The sequence below is a fragment of the Tauraco erythrolophus genome, chromosome 10 (genome assembly GCF_009769465.1).
Source record: "Tauraco erythrolophus isolate bTauEry1 chromosome 10, bTauEry1.pri, whole genome shotgun sequence".
Lineage (NCBI taxonomy): Eukaryota > Metazoa > Chordata > Aves > Musophagiformes > Musophagidae > Tauraco > Tauraco erythrolophus.
The window spans coordinates 30625755-30639166 of NC_141474.1; the positions used below are offsets into that span (position 1 = coordinate 30625755).

A 13412-nucleotide genomic window follows, 5' to 3' on the forward strand; every position below is an offset into this window, starting at 1 on the left:
AAATGCAACTCTTACAAACCAATCTCAGATCTTGACTCAGTGCTGTTTCTCGTATATAGTGCTACACAATTTAGTCGTGAGTTGGTTGGTTGTTGTGTTTTGTTGTGTTGGGTTTTTTTTCTTTTTTCTCCTCGCAGGCATTGGAAATCTTCATAGTAAAAAACATTAAGATGACCAGCTTCCCAAAAAATCCCTTAGTGTTCATTAGGCTATGAACAATTTGGCGTTCACTACAACATGAACACTCAAACCAATTGCACATCCAGAACTCCGGCACCTCTTTGTTTGTTCGGCTTTTGTATTTAGTTTGTTCATTCGTTTTTTTTTCCTTTCTCGCTGTTGCTTTTGACTTAGTTGACCACCACCCCTTTCATCCAAGTGTCGCAAGTTGAAAAGACCACAGAGTAAGACTTTACTGGTTGGGCAAGAAAGTCTTTCCCTACATTCTACTGTCTGATGAGATTTGAGAGCAGCAGGTAGTTGCTGTCAGCAGTCATTTTTAGAAAAAAAAAAAATAAAAATTAAAATAAAAATACAAACACCCATCCGGTTTCTCAAAGGTCTACACCATGTTATGATGGTTATTCCGCTCAATGATGTCCACAGGTGAAAGGATCTCCTTCCGGATGGGTGGTGGAGGCAGGCAAGTCTTTATCTTGGGTTTGAAGAGATCTGAGACGTAAAACGCCTGTAGGAATAATTAGAAAAGGCAAACTTAGCCACACTGGGTGATGCTCCGGTCAAAAATTAGGTTTATAGAACAGATACATATCTTTAAGCTGCAAAAATAGCACTTTTTGTGCTACTGAACGCCTGCCCATAACACTGATAGCTGTGAAATCCCGAGCGCCTGCTACCACCTTTCTATACAACATGGAAAAAGGCTCAGACCTCACAAAACGCAGCGTAAAATTGTTACAGAACAATTTCATTTCTCACTGCGTAATCACTGAGTGCAACACCCAAACCTCTGCTGAACGGGTTGAAAAGTCAGGAAACAGATAGACGGCCCGCGCTCTGATAAAATAACAAAGGTCTCCAAAGGGTCGGGCTGGCTCACAGCGAGTGGGTTTAGGGACGGCATTGAAATTACTCATTCAGCCAGACATCAGGTAGGCAATTAAAAGCCTTCAAATCAAAGCTGTGTTCAAAGTTATCAGCAATGAGTCAAAGGGGACTGACATTCTCCTCGTACCCCACCAAGGCATCCGTACAGAGCCAGGGTCTGGTCCTGAAGCCAAAGCCTAAGGAGAGGAGCTATTCCTGACTCCTTCGTCCTAAATATCCCGTGATGTAACCCCCTCTCCGGATGTGAAAAAGCCAGCGCTTGGCAATTTTCGGGACGTAGCAACACAATAAGAAACAAAGTGCCGGGAGGAAACGTCCACATCCTCCCTTGGCAGCCGCTGCACAAAGTTTATCGGTCCTCCAGGACTGGGACACTTTCTCCCTTGCCAAAACTCAGCCCCGCACCAGAAGGGAAAAAAAATAAGTTAAAAAGGTCAGACAGCACGGATCCTCTGGGTAGTACAAAAAGTAGTGAGGATTTATTATTTTTTTTAGCTGGCAAAAACCCCAAACTTTGGTCCTGCCATTGGCTGCCCCTGCGAGCCCGGATTTGCCAGCTCATCTCGGACATCCTTAAGCACCAGTAATTCAGATCGAGCTGTGGGTTTGCTGAGCTGAAGACCCACCACACCGTTGTAGGAATTAGCAGCACGTTTGAGTTTTCTCCTGCAGCACATGAATGCAACATTTAAGTAACAAGATAAATCGGAGGGGCGAAATAACTAAAAAAGTCCAAGGTGCTCAAAGGAGTAATATTAGATTAGTACATCCAGGCTGGGTACCACAGGGAGGGAGAAAAGGTTTTCTTTTCTGCATCTCCACGTTTTCTAGCTACCCAGAGCCCTACACAGCAGATCCAGTCGTCCTTGGAAACAACTTTTGCAAGTCTCTATCAGCACAGGCAGATAAGGAACCGTGCTGAGCAGACAGCGAACCTGCTGTAAGCGGTAATCTACTCCCACAATTATAACCGGGGATGCAGGAAGCTGAGCTGGTGTTGCTCGGCTTTTATTGCTTCGTGGAAAAGCAGGGAAGGAGCTGACACACAAACCAGCTCTTTTTTTGGTGTATACTTTGCTGTCTGGTTGCCCAGTTGTACAAGAGAGCCGATAAAGCGGTTTACGGGGCATTCAAGTGGCAGCATTTGTGCTTTTGGTTAAATAACAGGATCCAGCTGAACCCATCTAGGATCACAAGCTGGAGTCTGGCCTCTTGCTGCAGCATTGCACTGTGAAAGCCTGTTGAATTTCCCTGGTAATGGTTCTCTTTTGGGGTCGTTAATAACAGTAAAACCCCCGGGCTGGCTCGGCGCATCACTGATGCCATCCCACTTGTTTGCCCACCTCGGAGAGCTGGATTCAATCAAAAAGATGTCCAATTGCTGCACCGAGATAGCCGTGACAAATCAATTTATGGGGGGAGATTGCTGAGGGCAAGAAGCATATGGGGATTACACCAAGTCTGGTCCTTATTTTGGACAGGAATGAGTTATGGTGGAGTGTCATCTTGGGTATTTTAGCCTTTACTGGGCTGCTCGCTGCTTTTCAGGGTCTAATTCAGAGACCGGGTAAGAGGTTCCATTCCTCTTTAAACTGTATTTCACTTTAACATGGCTGGAGGTTATATAAACACTTATAGGAATCATGAAACGTGATCTTTGGGGGCTAAAACAGTGTGTTAAATCCTCCTAATGCTTGAGCTGTTTAACACAAAAAAGGACTAATAAACGCGCAAAAGTTTTTCACTTGGATTAGCTCCATTTCCTGTAGAAGGTGCTCTCCACCCATAAAGAAAACTTGACAGCAGAAGACCGAGCGCCTATTATACGAAGTAAGCCAGTATCTTAAATTGCCACTTCCCAACTCCTGTTCTTTTTTGTTATATGGAAGAAATGTTTAATCACATACAGAGAGGCTAAAACATCTCATCCGAGCTAACCACAGCAACACCAGGAACATGTCCTGCCACCTCTCCTTTCCTCCCTCCATCAGATGAGGCATAAACTACACCACACATAGCAGCCTGCCTACAACACGGATAAAAAACTAGTTCCATTGAAGAAATCCTCATCGTATTTCACCCTGGATCCAAGCCCGAATGTTTCGTCAGCTGGAAGCGCTTGACACGGCCGTCTTCTGCTTATTATTTCAGGCACAGAAGGACAAACGTGTCTGCTGTAGCGCAACCTGGATTTAAGCTCTGGAAGCCCTCGTTGATGAAACTCACAATTGGTTTCTACTGACAATTACAGCCTGATAACTACAGTATTTTAACGGCCCTTGACTGTCATCAGAGTGAGCTTTGCTGGGGGAAGGGGTGTCTGGGAGCACCCAGGGTGGGTTGGAGGTGATGAGTCTCCAGGTTCCTCCCTCTGCTTCAGAGCATCCCGTGCATGAGAGCTGGACCCCAGAGATGGGCAAGGGTCTCCAGGATAAACCAGTAACTGCTCTGATATATCAGCAATTTCACCAAAAAGCTGCCGAATTCTATAGTTAATGCAAACTCCAGGGAGTTTTGAGGCAAAGGTTGGACTTGATGATCTTAAAGGTCTTTTTCAACTCAAATGATTCTATGACTCTTCCCATCATCCCTTGCTGCCACCTCCCAAAAGTGAGAAAAGTCTACCAGTCTTTCCTGGGCAACGGCTCACGCCAGCAAAGTCAGGTTTGGGAGAACAAGAACATATGGATGGTTCTTTACAAGCTGATGAAACTGGACAAAGGTTGGGTTTAAACCCTGCCAAGATGTCCTCAGTCACCAAACCATGGCTGCAAAAGGATGCAGAGACAACTACTCCCTCCTCAGCCAGCTGGGAAAAGCAGCACAGGTTGCCCTGGGCTCATGGGCAAACCTGAGCCTGCCCGTGAAACTCCAGGCAGCTGCTTCCTACATTGGTTTACCTCAACACAGGAAAACCCCAGCGTTGCCGCAGCCTCCTCTTCCCAGCACAGCTTCCAGCTGCCGGGGGACCGGGAGGGGACGGCCAGCCCTGCTGCTCATCCCAGCCAGGAAGCAACCAGACGCCTGTCCCGAGCATCCGGAGAGCTATTGTCTTTGTGAAACCACTGCTGGAATCCACAGATGGATCGCCTGTCCCTACTGCCCCTATATATTGCTGTTGTAGAATCATAGAATCATAGAACAGTTTGGGTTAGAAGGGACCTTCAAGCCAAGTTCCAAGCCCCCTGCCATGGCCAGGAACACCTTCCACTAGATTTGTTGCTCAAAGCCTCATCCAACCTGGCCTTGAACACTTCCAAGCATGGGGCAGCCACAACTTCTCTGGGCAACCTGTTCCAATTCTTCCCACCTTCAGAGGGAAGAGTTTCTTCCTTAGATCTGATCTAAATCTCCCCTTTCAGTTTAAAGCCATTACCCCTTGTCTTATCACCACACGCTCTTGCAAAAAGCCCCTTCTCCAGCTTTCTTGTAGATCCCCTTTACGTACTGGAAGGCTGCTAGAAGATCTCCTCGGAGCCTTCTCTTCTCTAGGCTAAACAACCCCAACTTGTCCCCATTCCAAAGCAGGAAGGCACACGGAGTGGTAAATACCTCCTTGTAAAAGTGCCTGGTCATGTGCACTTGGTGTCTTGACAAACCCACACGATACAAATTTGGGCACCTGCACCAAGACGAGCTGTGTCATCGATCCCCACACATTGCCCAAGTCTTTTCTCCCCAGCACCGCCATCACAACGCTATAGCTGACTGCTAGGAGAGGAAAAGATTTCCAGGATTTGAGAGAAACACCCTGACAACGTCGGTATGAAGGACACTGGGCCCGTAAGGCCGTTGGTGCGAGAAGGCGTTACAGCCACAGCGTGCCTCTGCACACACACCACGTGCATCTCTAGTTTCCCCCCTCTGAATTTACTGCCCGACATGGGATGTTGGCATCCGGCAACGGCAAAACCCAACAGCTACTGCTCAGAGAGTTAATAATACGTCATAAAAACTTCCCGACAATGACGTTTTTGTCTTGGCTTTGGAATATTATCAATGAGTGGAAAGTACATAAGTAACTCATTTTCTCTCCTTGCAAAATATAACATTAGCACACTTAATTCCGTGCCTCCGGGGCTGCTTCACTTCCAGATCAGTTAAAAAAAAAACCAACCACAAAAAACACCAAGAAAGCGGTAAGCTGTTAAAATCTTGCTGTCAGGAGTTTGTACAGACACAGGAACGGCCATAGCCCCCAGCCCCTTTGTTTTCATGTGAGGCAGTGACCCGATCCGGTGCCCCCCACCCTGCCCACATTAAAACATTTACATGTGTCACTTCGAGTTACGGGGCTGCGCAATCAGGTCACTCTTTGGGAAATAAATTGCATGAGAACGAGCCCGGCAGCCGTGGACAAGCGGGCGAAGGCTTTTGTTTGCCGTTTTCTCACGAGCCCTTTCGGTACATTAAAAACCCACCACCGAGAGAGGCACCCGGCTTTCCCCCTTGCTGGGCAGCTCCTGCTCCCAGGGGATGGGTTTTGGCTGGATTGTGCAGGGAAGAGCCATAATCCCAACGACTTGAGACTCCCCACTTGGGTCTTGGTGGAAAGACTTGCAAACGAGCTGACGCTTGTTACCAAGAGCAGCTGGAGAAGCAAATGCTGCTGGCCAAGCAGTGCCCAAACACCTTTTCTGCACCCTGAGGTGCCTGGGTGAAGGGGCACTTTCCCCAAGAGCCTCCTGGAGCTCAAAGTATTTTTTCACTGAATATGCTGGGTTTTGGTGGGGGACAAGAATTGCTTCGCCCCTCCAGCACAGAGAGGGGAAAGCACCGGCGGGCACACCTTCCTCCGCTGGGTGCCCATCAGAGACCCCATCACCAGGCTGATAGGGTGCTCCACTCTCGAGCTGCGTCCTACTTGCAAATGACGTTTGACGTCACACAAGGGTGACACCGGGCCAAATCCCTGGAGTGCACTGCCTCCTGCCACCTCCCCAGCTGGAAGGAGGGGTTACATGAGCAGCAGCGGTTGGGGAGGCGCCGGCTGTTCCCCCTGGGACCCCCCCCCACCCCCCCCCCACCATCCCCACTGCCGTTCCTCGTAGGGTTTGCTGTACTCACCACGCAATAAGCCACCAGTGCTCCTTGTGCAAAGCCTGCCAGCACGTCGCTGGGATGATGCTTGTGGTCTGACACACGGGACAGGCCGGTGTAAAATGCCATCATGATGAGGGTGAACTGGAGGAGGGGACGGAGCAAGCGGGCTCCCTTCCACGTGAATCTGGCCTGCAGATAAAACTGCGGAGAAGAGAGGAAAACAGAAAAGTTTGCATTAGTTTGAGGGTGGCAAAGGAGAAGCTGTGCCCAAAGTGTCCTGCAGGCAGCAAGTGCTCGGTGGGGCTGGCTGTGGGGCATCTGTAACCCCGTGGTTGCCCCAAGGGAACCTCCCTTGGTTCTCCAAAGAGAGAGGTGTTGTCAAGAAGGATGCTCTTTGCAAACGTGTGGCCTCCGTCATGCCAAGGGGAGTGGAGCTCGTGAGATTTATCCCATGGAGGGGATGTGGTTAGAGGTGGGTGGGCACAGCCAGGGCCAGGAGCCTCGGACCCTCCTGCATCCTGGCTCACCCCTTGGCCCGGCTTCAGCCTCCACGTCCATCAAGGTCATAAACAACATCCCTTCAGGACGAGTGAAGAAATTTCTCCTACTGCTAATCAGTGTGTAACAGAAGCAAAGTCCCAAATTTGGAGCACGGAGGACCTGCAGCATCTCTCTTAGGAAAATCAGGAACCGATGCAGCACGCCACACCTCAGGAGCCAGCCCCGAGGACTTCTAGACACAGTCGCAACCGCTGACGACGTGGATGCAAAATACAACAAATACAATCCTCTACCACTGCCATCAACGTTTCCCAGCCTGATCCATGGGGTTTGCAGGGATGTACCACACAGCCACGCAGTAAGGTCCTGGCCTGACCCGAAATGACGAAGCTGATGTGACGTCAAACGGACATTGTCCCCCTCCTCGTGACTATATCAGGCCTATTTCCGTTTCGGCCGGCGGGCACAGCCGGTTCCTGTGGGAACCGGGAAGCTGGGTGGGAAGAGTGGACAGGAAAAGGGCCACCCGCAGATGAGCGGGGCCGAGCGCAGGGAGGAAGGCTGCGGGAAGGGAGGGACGCCGTGGCAACCATCGGGCTTGGGGAGGAAAGAGTAGCTCGATGGCTTCAAAAGTGTAAAAGTGCCTGGGAAATGCTGCTGGGCTCCCGCAGCTCGGACCCACTGCCCGTGGGCTCAGCCGCAGCGGGTGTTTTCTGCCTGATCCTCAACGAGGCGCTGGAAGTCAGAGCCAGCGTGGCTTCGTGGGACTCTGCAACATCAGAGGGCTGGGAAGGGGTTTAATACCTATTTATGATCCCTTTTATGCACTCAGAGCAGTTTACACTGCCTTGATATAAAAGGGAATGAAGCTCTTGCTGGGTTCCCCCAAACCACCAAAATACTTAATGACACCATTTACCTATAAAGCAGAATTAATTGGAAAGCTGATAAGGGGTAAGCATCGTTTTGGCCAATTTAGTATGTTTGGCTGTTGCATAAGCATTATATTTACCCCTTTTTGGAAAGAACACACACTGGGCTTTTTAGGGGAAATGAAACATCATGTCAATTGAATGGAGCAGATGCTCCAAATTATCCAAATTGTTAGTCAATTAACACAGAAAAGAGCAGTACCAAAACAGCTCAGTGCTGGCTACTGCACACTACGATACCAGGGAAAAATATATATCTGCAAACAAGCCCGAGTCTGGGAACAGAGCCACCCCACCACCGTGCAAACCCCATGCCATGCAAACTTGTGCACAAGATGCTACGGGATGAGTTCCAGCTCTTTAGATCCCCCCAGCAAACCCATGCTGATGGATCCCGGTGAACAGACCACTGGACTGGTTCTCTGGTTTGCGAGGATAATTTCTATGCTTGGGAGAAAGAGGAGTTGACAACCAACATATCAAAATTAGGAGGTGTGTTCTGCCCAGAAAGATCTAAAAAAAACCCCCAAACCCCAAAACATCACCACCGATGAGGAGGTGCTTTTCCTCCAGGTAAAGTTCAGCCACCACTGAGCTGGAAAGCTGGAGCTGTAAAATCAGAGAGCAGTTTGGGTTGGAAGGGACCTTCAAGATCATCTAGTTCCAACCCCCCTGCCATGGACAGGGACACCTTTCACTGGATCAGGTCGCTCAAAGCCTCATCCAACCTGGCCTTGAACACTTCCAGGGATGGGGCAGCCACAACAACTCTGAGCAACCTGTTCCAGTGTCTCACCACCCTCAGAGGGAAGAATTTCTTCCTTAAATCTGATTGAAATCTCCTCTTTTTCAGTTTAAAGCCATTGCCCCTTGTCCCATCACTACAGGCTCTTGCAAAAAGTCCCTCTCCAGCTTTCTTATAGGCCCTTTAGGTACTGGAAGGCTGCTAGAAGGTCCCCAGAGCCTTCTCTTCTCCAGGCTGAACAACTCCACCTCTCTCAGCCTGTCTTCATAGCAGAGGTGCTCCAGCCCTCAGATCATCTTTGTGGCCTCCTCCAGACTCACTCCAACAGCTCCATGTCATTTTTGTGTTGGGTCTCCAGAGCTGAATGCATTTTGGTGAGCAGTATTTTTAAAGCACACAAATGATATAAAATGTGCTTCTACTGCCATTGGAACTAGATGATCTTTAAGGTCCCTTCCAACCCAAACCACTCTGTGATTCTACTATTTAGGTGCAGAATTATTTTCAGGTTCAAGAGTCTCAGCCCAACCCAGGTGACAGTGCAAAACTCAGGTTCCAGTATGCTGCAGCTAATTTTGCTCTGCAACAGGTGTTACATATTTTAAATTATTACTCTAGTTCTACCAGGAAGACTTGAAACCTAACATCTATCTTCAGTCTTGAGGCTCTATCACATCAAACCCCTTAAGAAATTTGCTGTCAGATAATCTGTCATGTGTCTCTTTTGCACAGCCTTAACATCCATTCCATTCCAAAAGCTTGGACTAAATGTGTCATCTATAGGTGAGGAAGCAAAGTATCAATTAAAAATTAGCAATAAAAAGCTAACACTGAGTTTGAAACACAATGAAGCACTTACTTTTGGGACTAAAGTGAAAAAAAGAAATACACGTGTACTTTAGATCCCTAAGTACTTTAGAGGCAAGCCTTGGGGTGCTCTCAACTTTGCCCTCAGTAGGAAAGAAAAACCTAGTCATTAAGAAAAGGTCAAAAAGTGAAAGGGAGTTTGGGGGCTGAAAGGATCAGAATTTCCCTAAACCAGGAATTAGTGCTATTACTATGAAATGAGAAATTCCTGGCAATTTCTCTGAAAATCTGCTTTTGAAGGTTTTTCTTTTAAAACCTGGGAGTAAATCAGAAGTGCTGCCTGCTAAGGATTGCCAGATTTGAATGGGAATGTGGGGCTGGATGGAGCCTTCCTGGGAGGGGTTGGAAGAACAAGACCACAACCAGGGTTATTTCCCCCACAGACTGTCACTGGGAAGACAAAGTCAGAAGGAGCATCAACAGGAGTGAGGGTGGATGAAATGAAATGTGATAACACAGAGCAGGAGTTATTTGGAGCTCCCATCCACTGTCTCCTGGCAGAGGCTGAGTTACCACAAAGCAGATGGCTTGAAGGACATCACATCACTCTTCTTCTGCCAGGGGACTTCCATGGTGGTGATGGGGACAGCCCGTGGCCACATGCAACCTCCAAGGAAACCCACTGAGGAGGAGCTGGCATGGGACACAGACTAAAAGCATCACCTCCAGCCTCCCGGGGCTTTCTGCCATCCAGAATTCCCATCCTGTTCACACCCTCCCCACCACAGGGCTCAACTCCATCGACCACGTCCCTTAGTCACAGCTAAGGCTTCCTTCTGGGAAACAGCTGGTCTTGTTTCTGACTGACCTGAAGTTACCTCCATCTCCAGTCCCATCTGCAAACAGAGAGGTAACCAAAGCAGTATGGGGCCAAAATATCTCAAATCTGAACTCGCCTCGGTGTAACACGCTTTTCCAGCTGGGCAAAGGCAGCTGGAGGTAGGAGAACTGCAGAACTTGGCTTTTAGCACCAAGATGGCCAGGGGAAAAGGACAGAAGGGGAAAGACCTCCCGGCACTAAAGAGATGCATTGTTTGCTTCTTCCTGCCTTTGCTGGGTGTACAGCATCCTCCCACCTCATCAGGAGCATCTCCATCAGCTCAGCAACACAGTTCACACCTTGGCCCTGGCCTCTGATATTATCCAGTTTATCACTTACTTAGGTCACTTGACTCCAAGTCCACAACCACCACGGAGTTTCCTTTGCATGGGCATCTCATCGCTCAGCAGCACGAGGGCACTGAGACCTTCACTCATCTGTGAGAAACCCCAGTGCAAAGCTTCACGCCCCCAGATACACAAAACCAGCAACATCCCTAATTTTTCATCTAAAGTGAGTAGAACACACCAAAACCCATTCTGATCTTCAGCCTCACCCACCAAGCAAGTTAAATACGCAAGCTGCTCTATTTTACTCCCCTTTTCTCCAGAATCAGCCAACATTGCCAAGGGATATGAATTTAGCTTTTATCATATAAATTTAGTTTTCTAGCTAAAGGTTTTAACCTTGAAGAGATTTCTAACCTTTGTGTGGTTTCAGGTAACTTGTGCTGTTAAAAAAAAATTAAAAAAAATCTCAACATTATGGTCTCATGTGCTTGAGGGGAACGCTCTCCACAAAGACTCCCCATATCCAGCGAAACCAAATGGAGAGGTGTGGGTCAGGTCCAGAGGGCTGCGTGGAATACGCTGTTACATCCCTACTCTTTCCTCTGCCTGCTATAAATATGTATTATGGGCTTGCTCAGCCAAGGAGTAACAAAGCAAGGAAAGTTAAGACAAAGAGGATTATCCAAGCGTAATTTCCCCTTTTAAATTTTTTATACAAAAGCCTGATGTTAATTGAGTATTCTTGGTGACAAGAAGGCTGCGAGAAACTTACTCCTGAAGTCCCAGAGTTTAGAACTAAATCCCAGGAGATTTATTGTGTTGCAAGTGCCTTTCCATGGGATTTTTACCCCAAAGCCCTCCAAGGTTTGGCATCTACCTGTTTTTTCTACTGGGAGCCTGTGGTCGAACCACTTCTCCTTGATGGATACTGCAGGGCACCACTGCTGTGCCAGGCGATGGGGAAGCCATGGTCACCCATCCACTGCCCACCAAACATCTGGGCACATCCAGCCCCACGGCGCAGGTGAAGCCCTGTGGGATGCGTGGGAATCCGGGTATCGTTTAACAGACTGACTAAAGCTTTCTGGCACCCGTCTCCATCAGGTGAAGCAAACTTGAAAACATTATAATTCAGAATGGGCTCTAAGAGCAAAGCCAGGGAACGCCAGGAAAGACGGGAAGTGACTTATCCTTGAAATATGAAGTATTGTTCAACAGGGAAGGCACTCAGGACATGGCTGACCAGCCATGGCTTTGCAGCACACGCTCACCCCCACAAACACCTCCAGCTCTGCAAAGGCTCCCGGCAATCTCCCACTACCCAAACCACTGGCAGCAACCTGCTGCGGCACAGCCCTCGCTTCCCAGGAACTGAAGAACAACGATTTTTCTTTTGATAGAGATGATTCCCTGATTAAATCCATCAAACCCACCTCCTGCAGGCACTGGCATGGTGGATGCCACATTTCTAACCAGGCTTTCAAAACCCAACTCGTTCATTGAGCTGGGCAAGACAGTGGGGTTTATTCCGCATTAAATAAAATCCTGGGTTATTATAACTTTTTTAAAAATTATTATTATTTTGGATATTATCAGCCTCTCTAATGTGACAGATTTTCTGTCCCTCTTTTCCCAAGAGATTTCTCGTTCAGGCTTTGGCAGTGGCCAAAGAGCTGCAGCAATGGAAAGCAGGGCACTGGACAACTTAGAATCCTAGAATCATTTAGATTGGAAAAGACCCTTAAGATCATGATTTCCTCACCTCTGATACGCACCACAACACGCTGTCTTGTCTCAAGTTGCCTTTTTCTACCTTTGATTTATGACTGAAGACTTGGTATAATTTTTTCCCCTGGCTTTTTAAGGCACAAGGCAACCGAACAGGTGGTCAGACAGAGCCTGCTACCAACATTATATCCCAGTTCTGGGACATGGGAGGGGAAAAAAAAATAAAATCAAATTATTCTTAAGGGATTGGGGGTCAAACCCCCTCTGTGGAGAGGGATAAGTGAAGCAGCCTGTTGTCCTGGATCAGGGAACAGAGGCTGCTGAGCACTGATAGCTCGAGTGCTCCCATACGGGGACAGGGAAGGGCAGCAGAGATCAGAAGCAACTTTCTGCTCCAAAGCATTACGCAGGAGCTAAATGCCACTTTTGAAGCCTGCTGCAAAGTTAAAAAGAAAATCAGGCAGGAGTCATTGCCATGCAGGTTCTCCATGCATCCCATAGGAGTATATTGCATGCACGCTGCAGTTTTGGGGTCCCCAATGCACCTGCTGCCACCAGATCCCCAGGCACTGGCATTCCCATTTGTTTCTCGCCTGCTCCATAACTGTGGATTTTCAGAAAAACACAGAAAAAGAAAAAAACCCACAGTAAAGGAACACGGTCTGCCCAGTGCCCTGCGGAAACAGGGTGAAACAAGGTCAAGCCCTGGTGATTTTGGGCAGCCACTGCCGAAGCCAGTGAGGTGAGAACGCGGGGAGGGAGAAGCACTTGCCCAGCTGGGCACAGCCCCCGCCTTTGTCCCCTACCCTGAAGGGTGCTGCAAGGGCATGATCCTGTGCAAAAGGTAAAGCATCGGGCTTGGCTTCTAAAAAGGTCCCAGAGCAACATCTCCTAAAAAAGATATACCTGGAAGGACAACCTGAATCTTGCTGAGTATTTGGAAAGAAACCATGACCGACTTATTAGAGACTCGCAGTTTCGAGATGCCAGGCTTAAAAAGCATCTCGGGGCTGAGTTATCTGAAATAAATAAGTGCCAGTGAGAGTGATGGTTTCCAAACTGGGCTCGGAAAGTTTTGCGACGGCAGCGACGGAGGGCTGAGCCTCCCGCGAAGCATCGCCAGGGTGGCTCTGCATTGTAGTGCGGCTGGGAGGAAACGGCCACGACGTTTACTGAAGAAATTCAGAAGTTTACCAAGAACATTAAAAAAAAAAAAGGGAGGGGGAAATGAGGAAAGAATGTCATACATCACCCCCAACATCCTGGAAGGCTTAGTAAATTAAATTACAGAAATTACACATGGGAAGGAGGGGGGATCCAGGGCTGAAAAAGCAGGAGGGAGCAGTGGGAACTTATCTTTTTAGAGGGTAAAGGGATTGGGATGAAGCACTGCTCATAGATAAAAGTTCACATTTAAT

General features: G+C 48.3%; 1 protein-coding gene across 1 annotated transcript in view; it reads right to left on the minus strand.

The window, feature by feature from the left end:
• Positions 1–562: 562 nt before the first annotated feature.
• Positions 563–13412, minus strand: part of PLPP3 (phospholipid phosphatase 3) — a 45255-nt gene continuing 32405 nt past the window's right edge. The window contains exons 5-6 of the mRNA XM_086617765.1: positions 6136–6312; positions 563–688 (exon numbers count right to left, since the gene is read on the minus strand). Of these exons, the coding sequence (XP_086473891.1) occupies positions 563–688; positions 6136–6312 (303 nt within the window). The remainder of the gene's footprint in view (positions 689–6135; positions 6313–13412) is intronic.